The sequence below is a fragment of the Accipiter gentilis genome, chromosome 28 (assembly GCF_929443795.1).
Source record: "Accipiter gentilis chromosome 28, bAccGen1.1, whole genome shotgun sequence".
NCBI classification, from domain to species: Eukaryota; Metazoa; Chordata; class Aves; order Accipitriformes; family Accipitridae; genus Astur; species Astur gentilis.
In genome coordinates this window covers 6260293-6272753 of record NC_064907.1, presented here as the reverse complement: position 1 = coordinate 6272753, position 12461 = coordinate 6260293, and the positions used below count along the sequence as shown (strand labels likewise).

General features: G+C 41.2%; 1 protein-coding gene across 1 annotated transcript in view; it reads left to right on the top strand.

The window, feature by feature from the left end:
* The window catches only part of KIF26B (kinesin family member 26B), a 312864-nt gene that overhangs the window by 196743 nt on the left and 103660 nt on the right, over positions 1-12461 (top strand). The window contains exon 5 of the mRNA XM_049830857.1: positions 18-201. Within this exon, the coding sequence (XP_049686814.1) occupies positions 18-201 (184 nt within the window). The remainder of the gene's footprint in view (positions 1-17; positions 202-12461) is intronic.

Below are 12461 nucleotides of genomic sequence, written 5' to 3'. Positions count from 1 at the left end.
TGTCATTTTTCCCACAGAGCTGCTCAGAAATTGAACCTGTCTTCCAAAAAGAAGAAGCACAGGCCTTCTGCATCATCTGTTCCTGAATCTCCTCTCTTCTCTACCAGCTTCACAAGTATCCTTCAGACCTCCCCACCACCTGCACCACCATGTTTGTTGAGGGCAGTCAGCAAAGTGAAAGACACCCCTGGTTTGGGCAAGGTAGGCCTTGCAAATATCACTAAAACACTTGTTTTCTTTGGGAGAAGATTTTATCCTTGCACAAAACTTTAAGGGAATTGAAAGACCATGTCCTTTCTCAGTTGGCTTTACTGCAATCGGTCCCTGAACACATGTGTAAAGGCCTAACAATGTAAGTTAATTAATGCAAGTGAACTAATAAAGTTGAAGTTGACATCAACACAGCCAGACCTAATTGTGCAGCAGCAATACATATCAAGGCCAGCTACGCTAAACACACCTGTATTGGGACCACAGTGCTACTAGGTGGTAATGCTTGTTCTGCTAGGGTTTCTGAAGCAGTTGGTCTCTGTGGCTGTGTTTAAACTGCGTAGCACTTGCTTACTGTGGCATATTCTGGGTTCATGATCCCCTTGCTGTCCAGACTGGTGTCTTGGCTGGACACACTGTAATTTGTTTCCACCTCATGTTTCCTGGCTTTCTTCCAGTACAGTCAGGGCAAGACTGGGCCATGCATATTGGCTTTGTGTGGCACGGTTTTGGTAGCGGAGGGTGGGGGGGGGAGTGTTGGGTTACAGGGGTGGCTTCTGTAAGAAGCTGCTGGAAGCTTACCCTGTGTCCGACAGAGCCAATTCCAGCCGGCTCTGAGATGGACCCACCGCTGGCCAAGGCCGAGCCAATCAGTGATAGTGGTAGTGCCTCTGGGATAACAGATTTAAGAAAGGAAAAAAAAGTTGGGACAGACGGAAATGGCAGCCGGAGAGAGGAGTGAGAACGTGTAAGAGAACCAACCCTGCAGACCCCAAGGTCAGTGAAAAAGGAAGGGGAGGAGATGCTCCAGGCGCTGGAGCAGAGATTCCCCTGCAGCCCGTGGGGAAGACCATGGTGAGGCAGGCTGTCCCCCTGCAGCCAAGGGAGGTCCATGGTGGAGTAGATATCCACGTGCAGCCCATGGAGGACCCCACGCTGGAGCAGGTAGGTGCCCAAAGGAGGCTGTGACCCCGTGGGAAGCCCATGCTGGAGCAGGCTCCTGGCAGGACCTGCGGATCTGTGGAGAGAGGACCCACAGAGCAGGTTTTCTGGCAGGACTTGTGACCCTGTGGGGGACCCACGCTGGAGCAGTCTATGCCTGAAGGACTGCACACCATGGAAAGGACCCATGCTGGAGCAGTTCCTGAAGAACTGCAGCCTGTGGGAAGGACCCGTGTTGGAGAAGTTCGTGGAGGACTGTCTCCCGTGGGTGGGACCCCATGCTGGAGCAGGGGAAGAGTGTGATGAGTCCTCCCTTGAGGAGGATGAAGTGGCAGAAAATAACGTGTGATGAACTGACTGTAAACCCCATTCCCCATCCTGCTGTGCCGCTGGGGGCGGTTGGTAGAGAATCTGGGAGTGAAGTTGTGCCCGGGAAGAAGGGAGGGGTGGAGGGAAGGTGTTCTGAGATTTTTATTTCTCATTACCTTACTCTGGTTGATTTGTAATAAATTGAGTTAATTTTCCCCAAGCTGTGTCTGTTTTGCCTGTGACGGTAATTGGTGAGTGATCTCTCCTGTCCTTATCTCGACCCACAAGCTCTTTGTTATATTTTCTCTCCCCTGTCCAGCTGAGGAGGGGAGTGATAGAACAGCTTTGGTGGGCATCTGGCGTCCAGCCAGGGTCAACCTACCACACCATGTACCTGAACAAAGCCTATGCTGATAATGATGAATTGCTCCTTTTTCCTTCTGTCATGTTATTTCCTCCCACTCTTCATAATCATACCCTCTTAAAATGCTGTTTAGGTGCACACTTATAATGGAAAATGGTTGAGGCAATGGAGGAGGTGGTTATATAGTTTGCTGTTGCTTTGTTGTTTGTTTGAGCGGCCCTTCCTTTTTCCCTGTCATAAATGGCGAGCCTGGCATATTACATCTGGGAATACACGCATGCAGTTGCTGAGGACAGCAGTTTGCTTTAATCAAGGTAGTTTCTTATGCAAGCATCTGTGTGCGGGGCTTTTCCATATTCATTGAATACTAAGCAGTGACAATGAACTTGGTGAAAATCTTTGTGTTTAGAAGAGAAATTGTAATGTATGATCTAGCAGTGCTGAGCATAGGATAGGCTTCAGAATTTTCTCTCCTGATTTTGGATACTCACTTTCTTGTGCAGTTCCAGTGTTTTTTTCAAAAACCAATGGTATTACTTTCATGGATGGTTTAATGCCTGTTTGAAAAGGGATTCCCTCCACATAGGGCTCTCTTTCTTTCGTCTTGCCTGGTAGGTGGGAAGTAATGTACAAATCTGTCATGATCTCATAAAAGTTAGTAGTGATGCATACTCTGACTTTAGTGAGAGGACTAAACTTGAACCTATTCATTGCTGTAAGAAGCTGCTATGGAAAATATTTACATTAGAAGCCATGCTCTCCAGATCCTTACTTTTCTGTGCTTGGGACAGATTATATCTGAATAAAATTAAAAATTCCACTGAGGAATAATGAAGGTGTGTTCATGAAAACAAGGGACTAATTTCTCTTGTTGAACTGTGTGGGCACTTCTCCCGATTATTGGTTTTCATCCTTCCGAAGAAAGATGTCTACACGCAGAAAGACACAAACATAGCTCTGTCAAAAAACTGCAAGCTTGATCTGAACCTTCCTTGCTCCTCTAATTATTGGTTTCCAGTGGATAGGGCTTGGGAAACAGTTTCGCACTATGCCCAAACAGACCTATGATTTGCTGCTTCATCAACACCATGTACCAGAACAGGCTCCAGGCTTTCCACCTGTATGAGTAAAACTGGAATTTTGCAGTCCAGCCGATGAAGGAGGATATTTCTTTTCAGTTTAGACTTACTATCCCATTGCTATCAGAGTATACAAGAAGTAGCTAAGAGGTTTTTAAAAAAAAGTTTTAACACATTTCTCCAAAGTAATAAACCAAATTAGGTTAATTCATATAGTCAAAATAGAGAAAATTCTTTCTTTTTTCCACATTTCCATTAGCACAAATATATCTAACCTACGGTTTCTGGAATTCAGTTTCATTTTTCACCTCTGGCTTCTTCTAGGAGTCACCCTATAATTATGATCTGAAGCTTGTATACTTTCATCAAAGTTTCCCATCAGTTTACCTCTGTAGCACAATTTTCATTTTAATATGTCAGAAATAGGTGTGAGTCATAATAAGTAAATAACTGCAGAATAACAATGTAATTTATCTGTCAGACTGAGAAAACTTCAGATAAGGTAATGGAATTTCCAGCTTGTTTGCTTTTTATTTTTTATTATTGTTGTTATTTATACATGTTCTGTTCAGTTTGGTTGGCATATGTTTTGATTGGAGCATGCTAAAAAAACCTATGTTACTTTTCTCAGCATTTTCTCTCATATAGTATTTTGTCTAAGTATATAAATTTATAAAATGTAGACCTGTGTGGAGGAAGCAGGTTCAGGGAAGCTAAATATTATTTTCAGTCACTTAGGTTTTTTTCTGGTTTGTGTTTAAATAGCATTTTACCAGCAATCTCTGTGCGATAAAACTTGCTTTGGGTTTGAGCAGGCTGGGCAATTTCTAACATGACAGTTTGTTACTGGAAAGTCTGGTTCACCAGAACTGGAAATCTGGCCATTACCAAGGACTCTGGATTTCTGAGACCGGTGGGGGTGGCTGTGCACAGACTGCCCTGGTCGGGCTTCCTGGCAGGGAGACTCTTAGCTATAGGGCTGGCAGCCCTGGCACAGACTCTGGATGTTGCTAGCTTGGTGTTAGATTGAGAGCTGTCCGTTTGCCAGTGTGGATGGGTATCCAAGATGCTGTGGCATAGGAAGTCAGGTACTTCAAATCATAGACTTTGAGGTTCAATTTCATTTCACAGTTTTCTAAAATGAACTTGCCACCAAACAGTTGCCATTTTATATTTTCACTTCTACTAGAAATTTCAAAGATTCTACTTCTCATTGCAAACTTGATGACAATGATTTATTTAAAATTGTAGAGTTTCTCAGTTGTCATGTGCGAGCATGTAATTTTTGTGAGTTAAACTAGGAGGATTTGCCTATCAGCAACATATTTAAAAGTTAATTAGCAGCTCAGTTAGTATGGATATGGATACAACTAAAGTCTAAACTGACAAAGAGAAGAGAATTAGAGAGTGTAGACTCAGGCTGCATGCTTCACACCTTTTCTTACAAAAGGCCTGGCAAATCAAACTGTACCAGCCTGGAATTTGGAAGAAGTATTATTTGATAGCTGAAGTTCAGCTTCACAGAAGGGGGAAGATGGTATTAATAATGAAATGTTGGGACTGCATAATCACCATTTTACTTCACTGTTAGATACACTATTGACCTTAGCAGAAATACTGCAGTGTCAAAGTGAAATAAAGTAGTAAGGGATCAGATTTTTTGTTGCACTCACTTCAGGGAGAACTTTTTGGAAATAAAATAAAAGGTTTGTAACCATGTTGCAAATATATTAACAGTGGTGCTTGTATGGATCATAACATACACGTGTGCTTTGGGTTTGCATTTGCTGGCAGAGGGAGCTGATCCCCGGGTGGTAGTGTGGTATCCCTGCAGTTGTTTCTTGAGAGCGGAGAGTTTTCTTTTGGGTTGAGCAACAGTCCTGCTCCATAAACTGCCACAGCTTGAGCATCACTTTTCCTTCTCTCTCTGCTTTGAATCATCGTATTCTGAGAGTCGTAGATTGCTTTTGCTGGGTTTACATATGCACAGTGTGCCACTGTTCTGGATGACTGTATGTGTAATTTCCCCAAGTCCCATCGTTTTCTGGAACATACTTCTTAAGCCTGTTTTGTCCATGTTGACAATGAGCCAAGAAACAGAGCAAAAAGGCTTTCCATGCAGAAATAATGAATTATTCCATGACTGTGCTCAGATTAACTAGTGTAAGGGCATTCTATTAAGGTTTGCTTAGATTTGCTCCCCAATCTTCTTCCCTCCCCTCCATTTTCTGTCAAACAAAGCCGAAACTAAACCAAGACTTTTGATGAAAATCCAAAATGTTCTTTCTGTGAAAGATGTTGTTTTGCTGAATCCCACGTTACCCATGAAAAACAGCTTGTATGAAAAATATTCTGCCAGCCTTAATAAATAGGTTGTTTTCAGGTGGCACAGGGTTCAGGATGAATGGATGTAGTCTCTGTGCTTTCTTTAATTTATTATTTTTCTGTGTGTAGTCTTATAAAACTCTGTCACTGAGAGGTATTTGTTATGTTTGGGCAGAGATTAGTTTACTTTTCCTTATATATTATTTTATGGTGTGAATTGTTTTTTGTTGATACTTGTTAATCTGAAAAGAAAATAGCAATGTTTGTGTGTTAAAATAATCCTTATGCAAAAGGTTTCTACCAGGGAGAAAGAAGTCATCATTGTACCTTCTTTGGGAAGTCATTTCAACCTATTAGCAAAATGGACTGTAATTTGTGATCTTGTGCTTACTTTTTATTTTTCTGTAGCATCAGGACTCCTGCTTGCAGAGCCCAGCCCCATTTTGCTAAATAATGTATAAATTCAGATTATAAAAAAATGGTTTCTGTCCCAGGGCACTTATGATTTCAGTGTAGGGAGGAAGACCAGACAGACAGAGAGACTGGAAGCAAGAAGAAACAATGAGGTATTATTGGTCATCTTGATAGCCGTGCCCTCAACCCATCAACAGTCTAATATTAGATACCCTTTTTCAAGCTTTGGTAGGTGTTGTAGAAGAGGAGATTATTAAAATCTTTGGTGGGGGAGTAATAGGTTACACTGCAGATGCTTCTGAGGAGACCTTTCCAAGTGTGTAGGGCAGGGTAGGAAGGAGCACACAGGGGGGGTTTTGAGAGTCTAGTAAGTGAGAGATGCGGGAGCTGGTCTCCTGGCAGGGGCTGAGCGTGGAGCCTGGCTGGCAAGGGCTGTGAATGGGAGCCAAGCCATGGCCAAATGCCAGGAATGCCCACAATATGCTGGTAGGAGATTGGTTCTGTGAGAGACGCTCCTAAGTCATACACCTTGCTCCTAAAGACCTGTGTCACATACTAAAAAAGGTTCAGTTAAAATTTTTCAGTGCCTGGCTGTAAGAATTTAATCTTCCATTAAAGCAAAATATTTGATTGAAACAAATGTAAAGTCTGCTGTTCCCTTTACATTAGTCTGCAGCTCGCCTTTTCCTCACATTGATTTGCATAAAACTCTATCTGGAAGCATCAGAAAGATTTTGTCTGACCTGAAAGTGCCTCCACCAAAACAGCAGAGAATTTTCAGAGGCACTCAGCTGTGTCATTCCTTTGAATTTTTGTGAATGTCACTGGGAGCTGGTACCCACTTCCCTGAGCCCCACTGAAGGTTCCTACCATAAAGTCTAGCTACTAAGTGTCTTGTTCGGTGAAGGAGAGCACATTTGTGTGGGGAAGGGCATGATACTCCTTTCCTCTTTGGAGGCAGGAGGTCCACAAAGGCAGGATACCACTGATGATTAACAGACAGAGGCTTATGTCTTTGGCCTAAAAAAGACAGTGGAAGTATCATTGTAAAAAATCAAAAGATGGTCTTATGTCACACCATCCCACTTTGTAATTTGATCATATAACATGCTACTATCCTTTTGATCCAAGTGGCTAGTCAAGATGCAGTGCTTTGCAGATTTTTTTCCAGATAGGGGAAGAGGTTATGAAGGGAATGCATCACATATTGTTAGTTCAATTCTGTTCCTTTACAAGGAAATACAAAATCTTGAATGCCAACAGCGAGAAGCAACTAAAGGCCATTTTCCTTCTTACTCCACCAGGTCCTTTCAGCTAGGACTTCAATGTCTCATTCCTTCCTCAGTTTAAGGGCATTTCTTTGTCCTACAGTACCAATGTTTGTTCAAGTTTTTCTTCTCCTTGTTGTTCTTTCTGTCCCTGCTTCTCCACTTGTGCTATTTCTTGTTTATATGTACATCTGCCAAAAGTAACAGTGAAGAAAGCCCTACTGCCCAAGCAGGTCATCTTTGAGTAGATTCAGAACTGTCTTTTGGCAGGGGACAGAAGTGTATGCCAATGCTTTGGGTTTGCAAACTGCTAGTATTTCAGCTATCCGCTGCCTTGAAATAGTTTATTGGACTTTTCACTAAGTAGGGCAACAATTATTGCACTGGCCTTGACATGCTTTAATCCAAGCTATAACAGTGCAATATGTGTGTTAATAATGAGTAAGTATTCTATTGGCTATAGCCTGTATGAGTCATGATTTGAATAGTCTTTGTCAAAAGATGTTTTCAATAGCTGTGTCAACTCATTGTATCAGTGCAGCGGAAAGTAGACAGACATTCTTAGACCTATGTGATTTGCAAAGTTGATTTGAAGGGAACAAAATTGATGCACATCTTGATTAAGTCCAAAAGATATAGGAAACCTCCTTTTCTACTATCAGAATTTGCATTTTGGCTACCTGATTGGTGGATGTGATGATTTTTTTGGCAGCATTATGGTATATATTAAGCAGGTGTTTATGAAAACCTGTGTTAAGGTCAGCAAAAAACCAAGCACAACTTGCAAAATATGTTCTGTATTTCACTTTGCTGCCATCCATCTTGAAGGTTTTTCAGCGAGAATCAAATAGGTTCTCTTTCCTTTGTAAAGCAGAGGTTCTCTGTCCTTCATTACTCAGGTGTATAGGGGGAAAAAGTTAATGGTTAGGTGACAAATGTGATTTTAAACCCTTTACCACAGAAAACAATTTCTGAAGTGAAAGCTGGTTTTGCCCAAAGTTACCATGGTTACTGAAATGGGGAAGGGAAAAAAAAAAAAAGGATGATCCCTTGAGGCATTTAAAGGAGACATATGTGTTCATCTTTGTTTGCAACATGATTGTTGTACAAATTAAATAGTTAGTTCCACTTGGATTGAAATCCAGGTGGCCTTTTGCCTCTAGACAGAGTTGCTCAGAACTGGGATTTTCCTCACCGAATCTACTGTTTGGACCTGGTGGAGGCTTTCATGCTCTTTGGCTAGATTCCTGCTAGGTGGGCTTTTCTGGGAGGAGTTTTCATACCTGAAACTGCTTTAAGAAAAAGGTGAAATTAATAAAAGCTGGAACAATTGCTACAAACAATAATCTCTTACCTCCCTCAATCATATTTTCTATGCACATTTAGTTTGTCTTTATCTAAAGTAAAGCTTATCCTGGGATGTGGAAATACCAACCCAGGCATGCCTGTACTCTGTCAGATTGCATTTTGGTTGGCTGTGAGATTTAAAGACAGACCTATTTTAAAGAAATTTCTATGCAGTCACATTTCTACAATTTAGAGAATGGCCATAATTGCTGTTCCTTCTCTTTGTGACGTGCAGAAGCTGCTACTTCATGGGAGCTAGGAGCACATATCAACCAAGCCTGCTAAGAGAAAATCTGGCCTGTTGCCTAAACTTTACACCATGCAAGAGAGAATGCAGGACTGCATTTTGGCCATATAATCTAGCCAGTCCCTTTAGGAGGGGAAGATTAGGTCTTGCCCCTACCTATTAATAAGCCAGTTTAAGGGCAATGGGTCCATTTTGGCCCACCTGCAAGCTGTTAAAAGCTTAGGAAGTGGCTCCAAAGTTCCTGGCCTGACAGGCTGCCATTCCTGATAATGGGATTCCTAAGGTCAGTTGGCAAGGAGCAGACCCAGAGAGAGGAGCTCATGGCAGGTGGATGCTAGTGTAATAGTTTCATGGAGCATTGCAGAGGGAGGTGGACACTAAGAAATGGGCTTACATCTGAAATGGGAAAATTGAAGGCAGAATACCATTGCTGTCCTTACATCTGAATCCACAAAATGGAGCAATTCTGCTGCCATAGCATTAGGAGTGCTCCACCAATCTGGGCATCGTGTGGTCAAGCATGATACTAAGGTATCTTTCTTTTCTGTTAATTCCTTCGCCTCTGCTGATTTTCCATAAAATAAAGCCATCTTTCAAACTAGTAGATATCTCCCTTTTCACTGGGAAGGGCTGAAAATGGCAACACAGAAAGTGAGTTTTTTCTAGAGAGTAACTTACAGTCCTTAAATGAAACTCTTGGCTTTGGAAAAAAAGCATCTCTTTCCATATGTCATAGAGGAAGACTTGTACCCTAATCTGAGCATCAACTATTGGTGATAGCAAATATGGATAAGAGACTATTGCTCAGTAAATTACTTCTTTTGCCTCAAAGAATATAAAAAATGGTGTTCTTCTCCTTAGTGACATCTTCCTATGTGTATTCAGAAATTGTACTGATGAGTGAGTTTGTGAGCACAGGAGGTGGGTAGAGGAGATTTGCAGTGGAATTGAACTGGACAGACAAAATATGAAAAAGGCTCTACCTCACTTTGATAATATTTCTTATTTCTGTGTTGGAAGAATCAATCCTTTCTGTGATTCTTTTATAGTACATTTCACCCAGGAAAACAGCTGTAAAGCCTAGTTTTGTATTGTTTCCTGTGGTTTGTTTTGAGGAATTTTCCTGTAAACGTTGAGGATCAAAATAAAATCAGCTTGCTGAAATCACTTCAGGCTGGTGCTACTAGGCTTTGTATGTTCCTAAGTGACTTGATTTATACAGCACCCTCTGCATTGTCATAAATGCATGATTTTAAGCCCAGCAATCTATAACTTTTAGGTCAGTTGACTGTTTTCTTGATTGAAGTCACTTAGTGGCATGAATGATCATAATTTGTAGACATCTAGTTGCCTATAAGCCTTATACATAAGGCCCACGTGGGTCAATTAATTTGACTGTCTCAATGTTGTCAACCTAATGAAGCTATAGAAATCTTTAATATTGGTCACCTAGTAGGTATGCTTTAAACATATTCTCATGTTGTTGAAATAGTATGACATTATAGTGGCCACATTTTAAAGTCTCTTAACGTTGAAGGTTATGCAATTTGAATGAAAACTACTGGATTTTTCTAGAATATAAAAAGTCATTGTTTTTAACACTTTGATTTTCTCAAAGTTTTTCTGACCTATTGTCTTTTTATTTCCTTTGCTTTTCAATTTAGGTTGTACTGCTGGTTGATATTTTGGGGCATTATGATAGTTCTAGTTAATCACTTCCACTTAATTTCTAAGACTTTCAGTACTACTTTTTGATATGTCCCCTTCCTCTCTGCCCTCTCCCCCTCACCTCTCACCCCATTAAATTAATTTTTAAATCCATGAAAAAGAGGTTAATATGTATCAGGAAAGTCAAGATGAAAGAAACTGAAAATTACAAGGGTGTCTCTCAGACAATGCTGAGGAAGGAAATTAAATGCTGAATAGTTTGCTAAACCTGGGATCATGGCAAGTTTTCTGAGATCTTATGCAAATTGCAGGCACTGTACTTTAAGCACTCAGCTGTAGCCCTTATAACAATCCCCCCCCCCTTTAAAACTTCCTAAAGCTCTTCTTCTCCCAGCCTTTTCCTTTTGTGTTTGACTCTTCTCAGCATGTGTCTGAGAGCAGTGCTCAGTGGTGCAGGCGGGGTGGTGACACTGCGGGATGCTCAGCTACAGCACTGCTGTAACATCGTGGGCTAATGATTCAGCTGAGCCTCTTGATTCAGCTGCAAGGTTATTCTGCTTTCCGTCATCCTACAGATCTGGGCTTTACCTTGTTTCTCTGGTACAACAGTGACTTAAATAGATAACCAGCTCAGCTGTGGAAGAGCCTAGCATGTGCTGTATTTTAATACTGGGAATACCATTAGATATATCTCTTCTCATTCACCATCTCTCCCCCTTTTTTGCCTTTTCCGTTAGGAATCAAGCCCATTTTGGGGAATATGTCTCGGGAGACATTTGTTGATTTTTTGTGCTTTTATGAGACACCTGTATCCCCATGCTCCAAGTCATTATCTCCCTGTCTTTTTCCTCCCTCTTTACTGCCACCATTACACTCCCTTAGGCTGCGATTCACGTTGCTAGCTTAAGTGAACTGATCACTATCCTTCTGATCTAGGCTGGTCATACGAATTCCTCCCATGGAGGAATATTAGGATGGGATGACTTGCCTACCAGATGTTACTTTCTTTTTCAGTTGATTACAGAGGCAACCTAGACAGCTGCCTTTGAATGAGATATCTGTGTTTTGGCTGGCTCAAGTAAGGTGAAATGAAACTCTCACTGAGTAGGAACACAGTCTCCTCTCGTGTTCTGCTCTGAACCTTTAATAGAAAACCAGCTGCTGGGAGGTATAGTAACAAGATGCTTACAGAAAGGTCTAGATACTGGCATCTCTCCTCCAGATGGTAGTCTGCATCCTCTGCTTTCCAGTCTAAGAAACATCAGAGGCTCACTATATTGCACCCAGGTCTGGTTGAGCAGACCTGCATGCAACCAAGCACGCTGCATAAAGCAGCCAGACCTTCAAGGAAAAGGACCAAGCAGGCTTTTGCACATTTTTCCTTATGCAAACCAAAGGAAAGTTGACCTGATCTTTATTGATTTAAGGACCAGAGATGTTCAGCTGTACTTCTGCCAGGATGGATCTGTAAAGCTGGTCACAATGTGCACACCCATTAGATTACAGCTACTGGCCCTCAGATGCCTGGATTCTCATTGCTCTGTAATGTGACCTGTGAATCACTTCCAGTGAGGATTCCTTCCCAGAAGGATAGGCAGTGTGGCTTGGGGTTTGGAAACATATTGTTAGTGGATCTGGATTCCTGATACCCAAATGCCATTTCATTTTCCAAATGTAAATAGACTTTTTCTTCTATATTGTTGCCAAAGTGATTAGTAATTAAAAGATCTTTCATTGGACAGTGAGATACGAAATGCCAGGTATGAAAAGCAATACTTTAATGTTCGCATTTCTCTTTATGAAAGAATCTTTCTATATAGAAAAGGTAAAAACAAAGTTTGAAATCATTGACCTGTCTGATCTTAAAAAATCAGGAGGTAAGTTAATACATTTTTAAGGCCTGTGACCCTCAAAACCTCTCCTGTAGCACTCAGAAGTGAGAAACAGACTGGGTGCACCTGCAATACTTGGATGGTTAGGTATATGTGTAATTCACCCTATACATACGGTGTGTACATTTGTATCTAGAAACATATATAGATGCATATATATCTGTGTATAAATGTATTCATCTCCCTCTCCCCACCAGTACAGTGGGAATATATAGGAAAAAGCTATATAGGGAGCTTCTGAGCAAGTTATCTGAAAAAATTGGGAGGCTAACTAGTTATAGACTTGCTTTTATTTATAAAATAGCAGATTTTTTTTTGAGAGAGGACTAAACATTTCCTTAAGACACTTCCAGTAACTTCTCATGGATTTTAATCAGGAATAATATCCTCCTCCTT